We start from the raw sequence: 19,758 nt of genomic DNA on the forward strand, positions 1-19,758 counted from the left end.
TACCAGTAAATCGGTCACGTCGAGAAAGGTCCAATTCGGATCAAAGACATTTATTTCACAAAAAGAACACAATTACAGTAATTTACCTTTACTGTGGGTTACCTAATCAATTTTTTAGCTCTGATAAGTTGCGATTAAGACCCTTCACTACGATCTAAGTCTTACTTTTTTTTTATTGAGAAAGAATACAATAAGGAACTTAAGCTAACTTATCCTAATAACTATACCAATCATGCCCACGTGGATTGGCGGCAAGAATACTGGCTGCATTTCCGCGCTGGACAGTCATGCTGATCCTTTGCGCAAAAAATGAGCCAGCCCTTCTGTCACCAGTCGAGGCAACTAGCCGCGGTGAAATGATTCCGTAATTTTTTTGGCACTGCGACTCCATAGCCCAAGGGTCTCCACGGCAAAAGGTACAAATATGTAACTCTCTGTCAGAGAGGCATACTTGAGCCACTTACCGGTTTCAGCTTTTTCTGCTGCGGCTCCCGGTCTTGATTCTGTCTCCCTGATATAACACGGTGCTAATGTGTCGACGCATGTCCCGCCCGCCTCAGTCTTACTTGATGATAAGTGACCATGCAGTATAGGATGGTTGTGAGCTAATTTTTTTTTATTCTGTGACAAGTCAGCTTTTGATAGTGATCTCACCTGAAGTCACAGCTTACTTGGATACTTCTGACAGTTTCTACGCGGCATCGGTTGACGGTACGCCTTTGCCGGTAGGGTGGTAACCAGTCACTATAATTAGTAATTTGCTTACATCGGTTATTTCCCGAGTGGGGATCTAATAAGATTAGATTTATAAGTAAATCATAAGATTTATCGCACGATAACAAAATTCGTTTTATGAAAGATAAAGAGAAATTTATTTGCGAAAGTTTCTTTCACGGATGTTCCCATTTGCATAATGGTCGAAATCTAATTACTTAGATCAGTTGAATAATGACAGAATTGGACAGCACTTAAACTATTATGCTTTAGATTGAGACTGCGACAGCCATACCTATCTCATTTTATGAAAACTGAATAGCCAGTTTTTTTACCTTTGCTTGATCCTACCATTGGTAAGTTTGGAAGTTTAGGAACTATGCTTTAGGATTAGGAGCTATGGTAGTTTAGGAAGGTAGCAAGTTTCAAGGTCCCAGAAACGTCCAATGCTCCGTATTCCGTGGACAGCACATAGAACCAATGTATCGGTGCTAAAACAACTTAACATCTCGAAGAGGCTGTCCACCACCTGTCTTCAGAGGATCCTCGAGTACTTCGGCCACATTGCCAGGAGAGGAGATAACTTAGAGAAACTAGTGATCACCGGCAAAGTGGAAGGAAAGAGACCTCGAGGACGTAGCCCGATGCGTTGGTCAGAACAAATTCGCGCCACTCTCGACAAGGTACACGAGGCTCTGCAAGTCGCGAAAAGCCGATTGTCATGGCGTGACATCGTTAAGAATCAAGCTTGTGTTACGACTCTCAGTAATGAGGAATACGACGAAAGGAGGAAAACGTCCAAGTATAAATCGTATTTTTTATATATTTTTCACAGCATAAAACGAGAAATCATGTCCCATTCAAAATCACGGCAACGCTTCAAAAACAACGGTAAAGTTCAAACTTCCAGGGCCTCGCGAGGTTGCGAAAATGGCGACCCTCGCACCGGAAAGCTGGTTGATTATCTTCGGTCCACTTAGGGGGTCCAACTCTTCTTTCCGGTGCGGGGTCGCAGGGAACATCTGGATGTAGGCAGCTCAAAACCGTGTTGTTTGGAAATCCTTAAGAGGGGATTTTTTTTTAGCACTTCCAGTAGTGGAAGCTAATTGGCTGATAATGATGATGATTATTTAGAGCCGTGATAGCCCAGTGGATATGACCTCTGCCTCCGATTCCGGAGGGTGTGGGTTCGAATCCAGTCCGGGGCATGCACCTCCAACTTTTCAGTTGTGTGCATTTTATATCACGTGTCTCAATCGGTGAAGGAAAACATCGTGAGGAAACCTGCATACCAGAGAATTATCTTAATTCTCTGCGTGTGTGAAGTCTGCCAATCCAGAACGGGAATCAAGATTACTTCTATACTTAGCATAGTAAAATTGTTCTACTTGTTGCCTACGAAACGCCTTGTAATATTTATTAAGCAATCACGCAATTGTATGTCAGCGGTGGTGTTTTTCACATTTATGTACAGATAGGATACCTACTATTTTTAAGGTATATCTTTTTTCTCCCTGCTTTTCAAGACTGCTTACCATTTGATTTTTTCTTAGTTTAATCACGATAAACAACTATTTATAGGTTTCCATTATGTACGCTACTTCTACCTGCTAGTCTCAAAAGACATACAATCTCGCCATTCTCTTTTTCAGAATAAATGAAATGAGGTACCAGCATGTCTGGCTATCGTAGACTCTCAATCTATATTTTTTATATAAAGTAAAATAAAATAATTACTATAAATGCGAAAGTAAGTCTGTATGTTTGTCTGTTTATCTGTCTGTTACCTTTTCACGGCTAAGCGGCTGAATCGATCAAAATGAATTTTCATTTTGGTTCCAAAATGAGGTTTAATGATTGGAGCTTGGAGCAAAACATAGGGTACTTTTGACCCTAAAATAAAATTAGAAGGTGGTGAAATAGAGGTTGAAAGTTTACGGAAAGTCTTTCTCTTTTATAGAGTTACAGTTTTAAAAATTTGTTCATAAAACATAAAAAAATAAATTGATGAAATAATAAACAAAATACACATTTAAATAAGTGTTATATTTATTTATCTTTGGTTTTAATTAATGTCAACATTGACAATATAAATATACAGTATTTTTATATTCATTTAGTCTAGTTAATATTAACTCTATCAATAATTAATGCTAATAATACAAAGAGGAAAAGTTTGTGGTATTGTAGGGGGTAATCTCTGGATCTACTAAACCAATTTTGAAAATTCTTTTACCACAAGAAAGCCACGGTATTTGCGAGTGTCGTTGGCTATATTTGATTCCCGTATTCTCACGGGAACGGGAACTGTCCGGGTCGGGCGAGGCGTCGGCTAGTGAAGATATATTATCACAAAGATTGTTGTATCTCCAACAATGTTTTTCCTTTAGTTTCCGGTACAACAAAAATGGTAAACAACAAGGCGCAGGCGCAAGTACCGGAGAAAAACCAAAACGCAACATGGCCGCCGATGGTCACGAAAAACGCGCCAAAAGCCGTTGACACCAGGAAGCCGAATAGCCAAGACGTTGTCAGGGTCAAAGTTGACCCTTTGCTCCTTACGTTCGATGTGAACATCTCTCCCATGAGTGTATTTGGTATTATACCGAGACCTGTAAATAATTTATTTATTTTTAATCTATACGCTTCAATAAGTCTTTATGTTGTCATCTTAATAGAGTATACGGATGATGACAGTTTTTTAAATTGTATATAAATTAAGAGTATACTAATAGCAAAGCAATTTTGTAAAAGTAACAGGGTATCTGCGATCATTACTTTCGGAGCTACAGGGATTTAAAGGGTCAGATTTGCGGCGCTGCCGCGGATCCCTGAAAAACGCTCCATACAAAATGGCACGATTTAGTGACGTCTTTGGCTCGCTGATCGTTAGGTTTGTATGGGCGTTCAAACAAAATTACTAATATCTTTGTTATTTGTGCGTTTATGTTTATAGTTCATTTATTGAAAAATGTCACATTTAATGTAAGGAAGCTAAAACTGTATGAATTTTCATCTAATTACGATAAAAGATTTTTAATAGATTTTGAAATTTTATTATCTCATTTATTTTTCAAATATCCAGACAATCGTTGCTTTTTATGTATAAATTAGTTAACATTGACCTTGTTTACCCGAATGTATCATAAAAATCAATATATTCAAACCTAGTCATCATCCCCATTGTGGGGTATATAGTACATTGCAAGCAAACAAAACGGAGGATCACTGAGGACGTCCTTATCAAGACCAACAAGTCCACAGCTGGCCTCACTGGCACTGGCTGGTGTAGATCGCCCAACTGTTGGAAAATGCCCCCAACGAATGCGACATCGCATTAATAGTTTCGAAAAACATATTATTTGCCAAATATCAACGTATTTCACTACGATTTTATTTATTTAATAAATAAACATTGTTTTTGAATATTGTGACATTGACAGTTTTTTTTTTTAATCTATACTAATATTATAAAGCTGAAGAGTTTATTTGTTTGATTGAACGCGGTAATCTCAGGAACTACTGGTACGATTTGAAAAATTCTTTCAGTGTTAGATAGCCCATTTAGGCTATAGGCTGTATATTATCCCCGTATTCCTACAAGAACGGAAACCATGCGGGCGAAACCGCGCTGGTCTCATAATACCTATAATTAAACTTCAATTATGAAAATTAAAATAGTATCTGACATAAATTGTCCACATGCATAATATTGCAATGAAAATTGTAAATTAAAAATGCAATTAAAACACTGAGCTATTGTAAACAAGTGTTTTATGTTATGAAATTAATTCTAGGATAGAATAATATTATGATTGAGAGCCGTGATAGCCCAGTGGATATGATGCCTTCGATTGCGGAGGCCATAGGTTTGAATCGGCTCCGGGGCATGCACCTCCAACTTTTCAGTTGTGTGCATTTTAAGAAATTAAATATCACGTATCTCAAACGGTGAAGGAAAACATCGTGAGGAAACCTGCATACCAGAGAATTTTTTCAATTCTCTGCGTGTGTAAAGTCTGCCAATCCGTATTGGGCCAGCGTGGTGGACTATTGGTCTAACTCCTCTCATTCTGAGAGGAGATTCGAGCAGCAGTGAGCCGAATTTGTGTTGATAATGAGGCATGATTGTATTCAAGCGCGAGTCCATTTTATGTATAAATATAGAAGTTTATATTGTAGGTATACACTTTACCATAAATATGATATATAAGCTAAAATAATAAAAAATACTTACCAAAATCGTAGCCAATAAAGAACAATATAAGAACAACCAGAGGTAACCAGTTCACAGTGTAAACCACAGGAAAACCCTTGAACAGTAGGTAAAAATACAACCCAAGGGTGAACTAAAAAAAAAAACAAAAATATTCATGTCATATGCTTAACTAAGCTAATATTATAAAGAAGGAATATTTATTTTTTTGTTTTTTTTTTGTCTGTCCCTTAATTACTGGAATATTAAAAAAAAATATATAGTTCATCAATTTTAAGCTACATTAATCGAGAAATATAAGGCATACTAGCAGACGCCCGCGACTTAGTCCGCGTGGAATTCAGTTTTTCACAAATCCCACGAGAACCATGGATTTTTCCGGGATGAAAAGTACCGTATGTTTTAATCCAGAGTAAAATCTATTTTCATTCCAAATTTTAGCATAATCCCTTCAGTATACGCAGCGTAAAAGAGGAACAAACATACTTACACACTTACACACACATAAACTTTCTCCTGTATAATATTAGTGGGTTTATATTATACCTATACAAGTTTACAGTTAATTATCTCTCATTCCGAGGTGTAATCCTTATTTGACTGGGGTAGATATATATGTATTTCATCATCATCATCATATCAGCCGATGGACGTCCACTGCAGGACATAGGCCTTTTGTAGGGACTTCCAAAATCACGATACTGAGCCACCTGCATCCAGTGAATATATGTATTAACAGTGGTGGATCAGGCTGAGTAGGCTGGAGCCTAGGGCGGCAGATTTTAGGGGCGGCAAATTTGGGCCAAAAATTATCGTCTTACAGAAATAAAGAAAAATAGAGGAAAAACATGATGTGCATAGAGAATACAACTTTTTTTTTCGTGACACTCTGACGTCTGTATTGTTATTAAACCCTAGTATAGAATATAATTTATATATACTTTACATCTAGGTACTATGTACCTAATTAAAGCCTACTGGAGGCAAATTTGTAAATCTTCCACTGTGTATTGAACAATCAAAAAAAAAATAAAACATATTTTCATAGCCTGGGACTCGAACCTGGACCACCCTGTCAAACTAGTTAAGACTTTAGACCATTGATACTGGTAAATGACGCAGTGAAAGAGTAATGTACATTCATTAATACAAACTTTAGTCTTGTAACATAACTTCAAAATGACTTTGAAAGCTAAATCGAGGGTCATTATTACTTATCTAGATCCCTATGTAGAACCTCAATAGCTCAATGGTTATAGACTATAACTTTTAGATTTGAATATATTTATTTGCTTTCTTTCTTTCTTCTTCTTCTATAACCCAGGAGGTCTCGGGTTCGAGCTCCAGTATGAGTATTGACGGACCCTTCTCTAGCAGTCTTTATGCTTTACTGGAGAGGCAAAAGGAATAACTAGTCTTGTATTTATTTATTACTTAATCCTTTTTTTATTTTTTAACAATAATAAAGTACAAAACTTTATTGAAATTTATTAAAAAAATGTTCAACTCTCCCGCTGCGGGATATTTGAGTGCCCAAGCAATCGGTGGTTCAGAGTGAGGAACCTCACAATACGCGCCGTTTCAAGAATCGCGGTGTCAAAAAAAAAACAAAATAAACTTTATGAGCCTAATTGGCACAGCACCGCTTCCAAACTGATCAATAGAAAAGACATATGTACGATGTTATTTTTCGCTTTCTAAAGGAATTGAAGTGGGTTCAAATTTTTTGTTAAAAAGATTCTATTTTGGTTGACATTTTGTTATCATAAGCAAAATCTCTATTAAAATAAAAAGTGATTTATGTGCTTTTAAGGAATTAAATATCACGTGTCTCAAACGGTAAAAACATCGTGAAGAAACCTGCATACCAGAGAATTTTCTTAATTCGCTGCGTGTGTGAAGTCTCCCAATCCGCATTGGACCAGCGTCTACTATTGGCATAACCCCAGTCATTCTGATAGGAGACTCGAGCTCAGCATTGAGCCGAATATGGGTTGATAATGATGCTGCTTTGCGTGTATTATTCCTGCCGTCGTGTTTCAATATAGATACCATGCATAAACAAATCTATACTAATATTATAAAGCTGAAGAGTTTGTTTGTTTGTTTGTTTGTTTGATTGAACGCGCTAATCTCAGGAACTACTGGCCCGATTTGAAAAATTCTTTCAGTGTTAGATAGCCCATTTATCGAGGAAGGCTATAGGCTATATATTATCCCCATATTCCTACGGGAACGGGAACGACGCGGGTGAAACCGCGCGGCGTCATTAATTATAAAACTTACTCACCATGCTTATCGTGCACACTGAACTCGATATAATTAATATATTCTTCCTTCCAGTACTTTCTATAAACAACGGTGTCACTGCACTCCCCATTAGCTGGCAACACCCTATTATGATCATAGCCACATTTGAATCTATATTTGAACCAGCCATATCAAAGATGGCCGCTGAGAAAAATAATACTGCCATGACACCACTGCCATGTTGTAAAACGTTGATTATAACGACTATAAACAATGCTTTTCTATTACTCCTGACCATAAACAACTCTTTCCAATCCTTTATAGTACTCGTATTCGTTTCTGTTAAGTCATCCGCTTCAGACACTATTTTCTCCGCATCGTTCGGTCTGCCCAAATCTTCTAATACTGCAATCATTTCTTTTCTTTTACCTGAAAAATTTATTTATATATGTATCTTCTGATGATCGCAAAAGACCTTAACGTCATCTAATCTGCCGTTAATGAGATCCGGTACATCATACCCGGCGATTTAGAAAACAGTAAATATTTCGGAAAACAGTTCCGAGATTCCTGGAGCTCATTATAAGTACCGACTTCCGACGTGTGTAAAAAAATACATGTTTGTTTATTACAATTAAAATTTAAAGTTATATTTAGTGCAAAATATAATCAAAAAATCATTTATTTCAAGTAGGCTCAGTTTACAAGCACTTTTAAAACGTCAGTTGACTATTTGTAAAGATTCTACCACCGGATCGGAAGGCATTTGATATATCGGCATTTGATATATATGCGGTTGATATATCAAAAATGGCCGACAATTTTGTTGGTAAATTTGGGTGCGATGCAATAGAATTAAATTATTAATTTCTCTATTTACGATATATGCGAATCATCAGGTCAAGTACTAAACGCACTCGCAAAAATATCAGATTACCTTGAATTGCATAGAATATCGGTGATTCCGGTATCGTGAACAACACAATCAAATGGAATACATTGATAGCCAAAGGAATGTAAACAGAGACTCTGTAAGAGACATATGGTGCAATGGAGAACACCATTATTGAGCCCACAGTGAACATGGCTCCCATGGCAGACATAAGCACTCCTCTTATATTTGTAGATCTGCAAGTCAAATTAAACTCGTTAATACCTATTTTTAAAGAAAGCAATGTTATCGCCGCGTTGCAACGACTTGCGGTACGGACGGCTTCATTGTGCTCATGGCGTTCGAGCCGTCCACATAGGCGGAGAGAGTGACTTGAGTGGAAAAGGGGAGTGTTAACAGTCAAAGGATCCTTAAACCCTAAACACATCGTTCACAAGTGCGTGACTCCACTCAAGGTCATTCTCTGCCACTCAGGGTTTATCCCACATTCTTAGTGGGAATTGTTAGACCTGACAGACTTTCATTCAATAATTGCGTTTTGCAGAAAACCGCTTCTGATGTGAATCTCCTTATACTCTGACAGCAAGAAATTGCAAGTTCTAACTGAAATTAAATGCAGGAAACTTTAGTATGTGGGACACAATATGGGGCATCAAAAATATCTGACCTTGCAGTATATCCTAAAAGGCAAGATCCAAGGAAGCTGAAGACCTTGCAGACAACAATCCTCCTGACTAAAATACTTTCGCAATGGTTCGATATAAATATAAAATTGTAGGCGGGTGGATAATAATAAATTCATTAATAACGACTATCAGATATTTATTCTTCTGACTGAGTAAGTGCCGCTGGCTCCTTAGTAGGACTTCAGCATCGTCACCAGGGTGTTCGAGCGAGCGCAGAAGCATTGCCTGATGGGTCTGATGGCAGATACAGAGGAGATGGGCGGAACGACTCTTAAAGGGCATTTCCTCTGAGATGTTCTGGAAGGGTGTTTTGGCCTGAGTATATCAGTCCGCTGATGCCAAGTCCGCCCTTGTCCAGAAGCTTACGCACCACGCTCCTTTGCCATGCTTCAACGTGCCCTCGTAAATGACGGAATTGAACAATGGCTGGGTTGCATTCGAAAAACTTCGCGACATCTTTTCGTCCGAAATTCCTCAGTGCCTGAAGACAAAAGTCTTCGAACAGTGCGTGTTGCCAGTGATGACCTATGGTTCCGAGACTTGGTCGCTAACTATGGGCCTCATAAGAAGGCTCAGAGTCACACAGCGGGCGATGGAACGAGTTATGTTAGGAGTATCTCTGCGTGATTGAATCAGAAATGAGGAGATCCAAAGTCACCGACATTGCTCAACGAGTTGCGAAGCTGAAGTGGCAATCTTCTGTCTTGCCTCTGTCAGGATCGTAAAGGATGTTTTTCGGGAGTCTAAATCTACAATCAGCGTTGTAATCTAAGGTGTCTCAAGTCTCAACTACTAATTAGTTTGGGTTAGGTTTACTGTATAAAATAACGAAAAAATCAAGTGTAATCTTTGTGGGACAATTTTCAGAGGTCATATATGTTATCAAGCGCACTGAAGTTGGCTTGTCAATGTGTTGCTGCAGTTACTCGTGATACCTCTTATCGCTAATTTCTAATACCCAAACATGTATTACTGAGCATAGTTCAACTTACTAGCAGCTTTTATACCTCACTACGGTTTGTGTATAAAATAATCTCTGTCTTACTTACGCAACTTCACCGAGGTAGACAAAATTAATAACTGTGTTAGTTCCGAATGCGACGCTCGTCAAAAATCTACCAATATACAAAATCGCCAGGTTTTTTGATATGGCCAAAAATATAAAACCTGTCACCCCCAAAATAGCGGCGCCTATGAGACATGGTTTTCTTCCTTTCGAATTTAGTAACCAGGTTGTTACGTATGGACCTGTAAATATAGAAGATTTCTAAATTAGAATTATGAAAAATTAACTTAATTATTTAGAAAATTAAGATTTTTTCAAGTAGGTATTAATTTATTTTAAAGTTTTAGCTTTTGCAAGTGTTTTTTAGTAACCAGGTTGTTACGTATGGACCTGTAAATAAGGAAGATTTCTAAATTAGAATTATGAAAAATTTACTTAATTATTTAGAAAATTAAGATTTTTTTCAAGTAGGTATTAATTTATTTTAAAATTTCAGCTTTTGCAAGTGTTTTTTCGAAGTTTTGACACGAAGTATGAATTTTTTTTTTTGGCGATAAATAGCACATATTTATTATTTAAGGGTCTCTTAATATCTATATAAGCTTATCTAATAACTATGACATATCAATTAATAGAATATATATCAATAAAATTAGTATTTTTCGTAACACCTAAGTTAATGAATGAAATAATGTTAATGTTTCGCCTCTTTGGAATCCTTATTACCCGACTGCAAGAAGGGTTATGTTTTTCGCGCGTATCTTGTATGTATGTATGTATGTATGTATGTATGTATGTATGTATGTATGTATGTTTGTATGTATGTATGTATGTATGTATGTATGTATGTATGTATGTATGTATGTATGTATGTATGTATGTATGTATGTATGTATGTATGTATGTATGTATGTATGTATGTATGTATGTATGTATGTATGTATGTTTTTTTTTTTTTCCTCAGAGGTTTCGGAAAAATACATTTACGTATCATCAGGGCTTGATGGTCTGCCCCGGTAAGTCGGGCTCGGGTAACCACTACCGACTAAAAAACCTCCTCCTCTGGTCTTCAGCCTCTGTGACCCCCGCGGACCCGCCGTTAGGTCTTGCGCTACTGCTTCTTCAGGTACTTGCTTCGGCTCTTTCAATGCGGCGAAGTTCCTGAAGAACTTCCGTCGCAAACACGCTTGTTGCCTCCCAGGCTTCCTTCGACGACATCATGTCTTTAATTACATGTTCTGGCCTACTTCTATGTTTAAGGATATTCTCCCAGGCATTGCGTGCTGTTTCAAACCTAGGACACGTAAAAAATACGTGTTCTGCGTCTTCGTTGACTCCGATACAGGACGGGCACATTGGAGATGTATTGTGCTTGTGCTTATACAGATATTCACGGAAACACCCATGCCCTGAGATCATCTGTGTTAGGTAATAGTTGACTTCTCCATGCTTGCGGTCTAGCCAGACATCTAGTTTGGGAATAAGGCGATACGTCCACCTGCCGTTTACCGAATTATCCCATCTTTTTTGCCATCGCTTCGTGCTGTTGCGACGTTCTTCACATTTTATTTCCCCAGTGCTCAGACTACTTGATAATTTTCGACGGTACAGAGCTTTCCGTTCTTCTGCAAGTTCTTCAATTGGCAGCATTCCAGCGATTACGCATGCTGCATCATCAGACACTGTGCGAAAAGCGCTAGCTACTCTTAATGCACTCAGTCGGTACACTGGCACGAGTTTTCTCCGTGATGTTTGTATACGGAGTGTATCACCCCATATGGAGATTCCGTATGTGAGGACAGATGTGACCACTGATGACAATAGTGTCCTCCTCTTCTGTTTCGGGCCTCCGATATTAGGCATCAGACGTGATAAAGCCGCTCTTACCACCGACGCTTTGGCACATACATGCTCAGCCTGCTGTTTGAAGTTGAGACGAGCGTCAATCATTACTCCCAGATAACGGATGAACGGCTGAGATATAATTTCATGAGCCCCAACTCGCAGTGTGATGGTTTCGAGTTGTTTCCTGCTAGTGATGAGAACTGCCTCTGTCTTGTGTTCAGCTAACTTTAAGCCAACTGTGTCCATCCAACAGTTGATTTTTTCGAAGGCAGTATCAAAAGCCAGGTGGATCTCTTCGATATGTTTTGCAACAATCACCAAGGCCACATCATCTGCGTATGCCACAAGATTGACTTCTCTTGGCATTATTAATTTGAGTAATCCATCGTACATAATATTCCATAATAATGGTCCAAGAACGGAACCTTGAGGTACTCCTCCAGAAATTTTATATTCTTTTTGGCCAGCCTCCGTATCATATTTCAGCACCCTGCCACTGAAGTAGCTTCTCACCATCCTTTGCAGGTATCCTGGAACATTCATTTCGGTGAGAGCTGTCATGATGCAGTTCCACTTGGCAGAGTTAAACGCGTTCTTTATATCCAGCGTTGCAATTAGGCAGTACTTCTTCGCGCCTCGCTTCCATCTTGTTCCTGCGATTGCTTTTTTCGCTATGTTAACCACAACGTCAATTGCATCCAAGGTGGAGCGTCCTTTTCGGAATCCGTATTGGTTGCTAGAAAGTTGAGGTTCGACTATAGATTCGATCCTTCTATGGATTATACTTTCTAGTATTTTGCCCGCTGTGTCCAACATGCATAGTGGACGATAAGCTGATGGATCGTCTGCCGGTTTCTTTCCTTTAGGTAGAAGTACTAACCTCTGTCGTTTCCATTTTTGAGGAAAAATACCCTCTTTAAGGCAAGCATTGTAAACCCCCAAGAACAATTGTGGTGCCGCTTTGATCGCTTCTTTTAGGGCAATGTTTGGGATTCCATCCAATCCTGGTGCTTTTGTATTCCCTACCTTACTGCACACTTCCATCAATTGTTTTTCTGTTATCAGAGGGATTTCTCCTATGTTATACTGGTCTATCGAGTTCGTAAGTTCTTCTTGTTGAGGAAATAATGTTGCTACAATAGTCTCTAGGAGTTTGGGGCACGTGGGGGATGGCATTGATCGGTATTTCAGGTGAGTCATTACAGCCTTATACGGTCTACCCCACGGGTCAGTCTCTATCGTATCAATTAATTCTCTCCAGCATTGCCTTTTGCTAAGTTTTATGGCTTTGTTTAGCATAAGGCGTGCTTTCTTATAGTCTGCTATCATTTTCTTATAGTTTGGTCGATTACTGGCGCGCTGTGATGCCCTTCTTTTAGTGAGGCATTCTTTTCGGAGAGCTGCGATGTGGTCATTCCACCAGTGGACTGGTGGAAACTGATTAAATTTGCGTTTCCGAGGCATGCTGGCGTCACAGGCTACCGTCACTCTGTTCATCACCTCTTCCACCTTATTTTCAGCATTTCCGTCGGCAGTTAGGCTGCAATCCATTACTATTTTGAAGATCTCAGAATCAAAGGTACTCACTTTCCAGCCAATGGAGTTCGTTTTCTTGTGGACCTTTTTGATGTTTTGGCTAACTTCTAATTCCCATACAATGTAGACGCTGTGATCACTGGCTGTGTACAAGTCCATTAATTCCCAAGAGTAACTCCCCTTAACGAGACTGCTGCTGACAAATGTAAGGTCTACTATAGACGACGAGTCACCTCGAGTAAATGTCGGTTTGTTTCCTTTATTCAGCAAAACTACGTCGAGAGTAGACATGGCTTCCAGTAAAGCTTCTCCTCGCGTATTTGTCTTTTTACTGCCCCAGTCTATTGCCCAAGAGTTGAAATCCCCGGCTATTGCCACGCAAGTGTGTTGTTTTGCATCTTCAGTAAGCCGGTCCAGGAAGTCCAAAAAGTCGTTGAATGGAAGACTGGGTGGGGCATAGCAGCTGTAGAAATATATTCCTCCGAGCTTTGCCACCACAAAACCGGCTTCTGTAACATTGACTACGCTCTGAAACGGGTACTTCCCACAGGCCCAGATGACGGCTTTTGAGGTGCTATCCGTTTCCCAGGGCTTAGAAGTGAGGTGCCTGTAGGGCTCTGAGATTAGTGCGAGGTCTGGCTTCAGTTCATGCACTGTTTGCATGAGCAAATCATGCGCATCCTCACAATGGTTTAGATTTATCTGTAGTATTTTAATCATTTTTGTTTTTTCTGAACCATCTTGAGTGCCTCTCTATAGGTTGGGCATCTGCTGCTCCCGGCAATGTGTGCATACGAGTAGTTCTCAATGCTTTTTTCAACACAAAGTGTGCAACGAGCTTCATTTTTGCAAGTAGCAACTTTGTGGCCTTCTTCTCCACACTTTGCACATTGATTGGATCTGTCAACCTTGGCCTTGCAGTTGGTAGCGAGATGCCCATAGTGCCAGCACCTAAAACACTTGATGGGTCTCTCCACTGTTCGTATCCGACAATTTACCCAGCCAATCCTGATCTTGCCATTTTCTTTCAATATTTGTTTCACTATTGGTGTTGCCAATGTCAACAGCGCAGTTTGGGTGCCCCCATATGATTTACGAAGTGACTTAATGGCGTTCAGCGTGATTTCGTCTCTTGCTCCGATAACCTTATGTAATGCTTCGAGAATTTCCTCCTTTGTTGTCATTTCATCAAGATCTCTGATTTCAATATCTTCTTCAGACCCTTTACTAATGACTTGGGCGTCATCCCCGAGGATATTGTTGATGGTTTTTTGCAGATTATGTCCTCTATCTGTGTTCTCTTTTGTGAGAATAATCAGCAGGTCCCCAGTAGCTGTTCTGCGTATCTTATCGACCGAGGCTCGGGCTTGTTCGTCAGGGACATCTTTCTTGACTCGACTTAGAATCTCGGCGTATTTTGACTTTTCTTTCGGTCGGACAATCAATGCATTAGGCCTGTTCACTAGTATTTGTTGCCTCTTGTGTTGCAACTTTTTCTCCTTTTTTGTCAAAACCGTTTGCCAGTCTGATATCTTCTTGTCAAGGGGCTGCGTTGTTTCCTTCATGAGAGGGGTTGATCCTTCCTCCTTCCTCTTCTTCTTTTCGTTAGTCACTTCTGGTGACGTTGGCTTCCTCCGTTTGGCTTTGCGAACTTCGCGTCCGGCCTCAGATACCGACTCACAGTCTGTATTCACAGTGTCCACTGTCGATGTCGTCTCTGTCACGGTTCTTCTCCGAGGTGATATTGGTTTGCTTGAAGTTTCGGGAGCCGAGATATCAGGACCTTGGTAGATAACACGCCCGTCTTCTATTGCTTTTAACCTCTTGTAAGCAATACCGATACTGGCTACCTTGCTTTTTATCTCCTTATGGACATTAATCTTTTGTTGTACAAACTCATGCAGCTCAGTGATGAGCTTCTCGAGATGTACCCAAGCCTGCGTCCTCTTCGTGTCAGCACTTGTAAGTACGGCTGCTTGTTGGGCATTTTGCCCGTTGTTTTCGCCTTTCGTTTCATCGTTCGATTTTTTGTTTGCTTTTATCATTGTGGCTCAACGAGTACCTAACTAGTGAAATATCACTCACACCTTTTTTGTTTAATTTTGTTGCTAGCATAGTCGATTGACTTGCTAGTCATTATAAATATTAAAATCTTTTTAGAAAAATTATTGTATGTATGTATGTATGTATGTATGTATGTATGTATGTATGTATGTATGTATGTATGTATGTATGTATGTATGTATGTATGTATGTATGTATGTATGTATGTATGTATGTATGTATGTATGTATGTATGTATGTATGTATGTATGTATGTATGTATGTATGTAATATTCTTTATTACATCATACCTCATTAAAAATCAATATATTCAAACCTAGTCATCAACCCCATTGGGGTGCGTCTCTTTTTAATTCAAGGAGACGGTGTCTGGATTTTCATAAAGTACCTACTATGACCACATCGCAGGCTATCAGTGTAGGTATCAATTTCAATCGGATTTAACAATCAGGCTTGTATCTAATTAAAGGAAATGTCGTTCAAAGTTTATCATCTGTATGTAAATAATTAATACTTTTATCTAATCTCATATCATAAAAAATATCATAATGACATAGACAACATCATTGAATATTAATTGATTATGCAACACGGCTAAAACTCACGTGGTATAAGGTCGGAATATACCCGACTAGTTTTAAATTCATACGGGGCCTTTTAGGAATTTTAGGGCCCCGAATAGGTTCGAAACTAGTCTGGCATACTCCGACGTTGTATTACGTGAGTTTTAGCTGTGTTTCATAATCAATTATTATGAATAACACGATAGTTTAAATTCTAAAATAAAAAACATCATTGAAAAATTTAATTTTTATGACACTTTCTTGAATAACTTACGACGCAGATACGGGATATTTTGAAAGATTTGAGACAACTTTTAGAACACCAAAATGAAGTTGTAAGTCCTCATTCGCACGAGAGTTTTTTAACGGACTTTAAAATAGCGTTCAAACACTTGTTACTTATGAAGTTAAATGGAGGTATATTTCCAACACCCAAAATTGATAATGCAAATCTGCTCGAAAAAAGCGTCGTATTTTAAAAACGCTGTCGTGTGAACTTATACTTGGAAATGCATTTGTTGTACTGAACCCATAATTAACGTCCGTTAAAAAAGCTCCCGTGCGAATGAGGGCTTAAATAGTGTAATTTTTCGCTTTATATTACCCGACTGCTAGAAGGGTTACGCGCATATCTTGTATGTATGTATGTATGTATGTATGTATGTATGTATATATGTATGTATGTACGTATGTATGTATGTATCTATGTATGTATGTAATATTCTTTATTATTTCATATCTTCCAAACCGCTGAACGGTTTTACGTAATTAAGATATCGTTGGATTCTTCTTGATATCCAAAGTGTTGTATTAGGTGAAATTATAATTCAATTCAATCATGACGATTTCAAAATGGTCATATAAAAAATAAAAATATCAGAGAAACGTTGTTTATTATTAGTTTCGTGGGTGCGTTTATGTTTTTAAGTCTGTATTTGTAAATTAATATATTATATTTTTTTGACGGCCTCCGTGACGCAGTGGTATGCGCGGTGGATTTACAAAACGGAGGTCCTGGGTTCGATCCCCGGCTGGGCAGATTTAGATTTTCTTAATTAGTTCTGGCTAGTGGGAGGCTTCGGCCATGGCTAGTTACCACGCTAGCGGCAAAGACGTATCGCCAAGATTTCCTAACAAGTTAACTCGCTTCCATTTTAGACTGCATCATTACTTACCATCAGGTGAGATTGTAGTCAAGGGCTAACTTGTAAAGAATAATAAAAAAAATTTAGATTAAATGGTGCCACTTTTAACTATGATTTTTGTGACTGACCCTTTATCTTGTCAGCTTGTACATTGATGGGACCAAGATTATATTATCCATGTGGATAATTTGGTAGGTATATTTATTATATCTTATCTAAATCAATAAGCTGTTATGAATGTATCAATATCAGTTATTTATATAGCCCGCTTGCTATTTATGACTACATTCATAAATATTTTCCTTTTTTTTATTACATAGACAGAAATAGCATTTATAATATTAACCTTTAAGTAATGACGTGTGGTCTGAGAGACACTTTGACCGTTGAAAAAGTCTAGTTACATAAGTTAGCGATGACCAATCCTCTCTAGTCCTCTCTACCTGAAATCCGGAAGAGTTCGCGGAGAGTGAGTGTATCGGTGCATGTAATTTCGATGAGTTAGCCCCCATTCGCACGAGATTTTTTTTAACGGACGTCAAAAAAGCGTTCAAATATAACTAAAATAAAACATAGGTACTTTTATCCTGGACGGAATTATATTTTATTATATTTTTAAAGACTTTCTTACGTCATTTTGTTTTTTTTAACCCCCGACGCAAAAACAAGATTGTTATAAGTTTCACGTGTCTGTCATTATATCTGTAGCACCATAGCTCCCGGTATACAGTTTTTTTGGTATTAAAGATGATTTATGTGCGACTATTTTAAGGCATGTTTGATGAAAATCGGTTGAGCCGTTTAAAAGTCCGAATGTCTGCAAATATACTCGAGTGGGATCTCAAATGAAACAGTTTAATATGACTTGATAGTGTAATTAATAATATCATAACCTTCGAGGGTATTTAAAATTTTCAATTTTATGTTGTTTTAAAGTCTAGGTATATCCATAAATGACATACATTATGACATTTAATTTTTTTTTTTTTTTTTATTCTTTACAAGTTAGCCCTTGACTACAATCTTACCTGATGTTAAGTGATGATGCAGTCTAAGATGGAAGCGGGCTAACTTCTTAGGAGGAGGATGAAAATCCACACCCCTTTCGGTTTCTACACGGCAACGTACCGGAACGCTAAATCGCTTGGCGGTACGTCTTTGCCGGTAGGGTGGTAACTAGCCACGGCCGAAGCCTCCCACCAGCCAGACCTGGACAAATTAAGAAAATCTCAATCTGCCCAGCCGGGGATCGAACCCAGGACCTCCGTCTTGTAAATCCACCGCGCATTCCACTGCGCCACGGAGGCCGTCAAAAATACTATAAATAATAAACATAAACTTATATAATACTATAAAATACGTGCCAGCTTTTATGTCACGACACACGGATCATTTAATCAGATAAGAAACGATTATCAAAATATATGATGTGATGGGATGAATGAATGCGTGATAAATGTGGTAGAGGTCGCCATAAAAATAAGTCTTAACGATAACGCACTTGTCAAATATAAATATATATAATTACGTAAATAATACATTAACCAAAACAAAGAATTAAAACTGTAAAACCATTTATTCATTCAGGAATTTAGGAATTCAGGATTAGACTAATAAAGTCCACCACGCTGGCCCCATAAAAAGGTGCATGCCCCGGACTGGGTATAGCCGAGTGGATATGACTTCTGCCTGGCTCATGGCTCCATACATACAGTTTTTTTTTTAAATTACTGAACTAACTTACCGGATTTTTTTTTAATTGTTCGTTGTTACTCACCAGGTATTGCCCCCAAGTAAGCGAAACTGCCGACTAGAGCCAGTTGAGCCTCAGTCAGATAATATGGAAGAGGAGATTGCTCAAGATCACGCAACTTTGGTATGATGGGCCCTGACCAACCTCCTGCGTATCCACCTATTATCGGCCCAATGTAACCTAAAAATAAAAATGAAAAAAATTTAAATCGGTCCACAATATTGATGGTAATATCGGTGAAAATTCATAAAAAACATACAGCCGAACATAAAACCTTCTCCTTTTTGGAAGTCAGTCAAACCCGATAAAATTATGTAAGTGTGAAAACTCCAATTTCATAACTCCAATTTCGTAACTTTAGTTTTAAGTTTTCGACTATTATTACCACCATTAAATTAAATTAAATTATGACATAATCTTGACCTTTCAAAAGTGCTTGTAAACTAAGCCTAATTGAAATAAAGAAATTTTGACTTTTTTGAATTTTTAACTTATGCACAGGAATAACTTTAATGACATACAAAAAACTTACAACATATTGAAACTATCACCTGACGCCTTATACCAGGATTTTTTGAAAACATTTAATTTAAATTATATAACTATGTATCAATAAAATGCACAATCTCAGAACTGATACTTATACATTGTCGTTGCAAGTAGAGAGATAAAATAAAATATCTTGATCGCTAACACATTTTTGCGTTTAACCCGTTAACGGCAACGCCGGTCTCACGCACCTGAATATTCAATTAAAAATTATTTTAAATATTTTAAATATTTATTCATTTCTTTCTTTTGTTATAATGTTCTTTATTTATAAAAAAAAAAAACATATTTAAATCACCTCTTGTTTAACTTGAACTTTAAGTTACCACTACCACTTCGCTTAGAACGTAAACAATTAGTTACATTTTACACGTAAAATGTTTTTTTTTTTAATAATAATTTTGTTGTTGCTAGTTAAACAAAACGATGTTTTGTTTAACTACCAAGTGTGAGTTTCTAATTCACCTCTATCTTTCCCTTTCTATAGTGATAAGCAGAGAAATGAAAAGGTGAATACGAAACTCGCACTTCCGAGTTAC

General features: G+C 38.0%; 1 protein-coding gene across 1 annotated transcript; it reads right to left on the reverse strand.

The window, feature by feature from the left end:
• Nucleotides 1-3,006: 3,006 nt before the first annotated feature.
• LOC112052122 (facilitated trehalose transporter Tret1-like) lies at nucleotides 3,007-18,844 on the reverse strand. Its single transcript, XM_024091061.2, has 6 exons — nucleotides 18,695-18,844; nucleotides 9,808-10,006; nucleotides 8,118-8,308; nucleotides 7,221-7,609; nucleotides 4,952-5,063; nucleotides 3,007-3,326 (listed from the first exon to the last, which is right to left on the reverse strand). The coding sequence occupies exons 3-6, from the start codon at nucleotides 8,281-8,283 to the stop codon at nucleotides 3,064-3,066; spliced, it is 930 nt and encodes a 309-aa protein (XP_023946829.2). The 5' UTR covers nucleotides 8,284-8,308; nucleotides 9,808-10,006; nucleotides 18,695-18,844; the 3' UTR covers nucleotides 3,007-3,063.
• Nucleotides 18,845-19,758: the final 914 nt, after the last annotated feature.

Source organism: Bicyclus anynana, chromosome 24 (assembly GCF_947172395.1).
Source record: "Bicyclus anynana chromosome 24, ilBicAnyn1.1, whole genome shotgun sequence".
NCBI classification, from domain to species: Eukaryota; Metazoa; Arthropoda; class Insecta; order Lepidoptera; family Nymphalidae; genus Bicyclus; species Bicyclus anynana.

What these genes read in the sequence shown, in the direction of transcription:
- LOC112052122 (XM_024091061.2), bottom strand. Translation starts at nt 8,283, where the DNA reads ATGTCTGCCATGGGAGCCATGTTCACTGTGGGCTCAATAATGGTGTTC. An exon ending in GATATTCTATGCAATTCAAG is followed by an intron (nt 7,610 to 8,117) that starts GTAATCTGATAT and finishes TAAATTTTTCAG; the next exon opens with GTAAAAGAAAAGAAATGATT. An exon ending in CAGTGTGCACGATAAGCATG is followed by an intron (nt 5,064 to 7,220) that starts GTGAGTAAGTTT and finishes TTTTTTTTTTAG; the next exon opens with TTCACCCTTGGGTTGTATTT.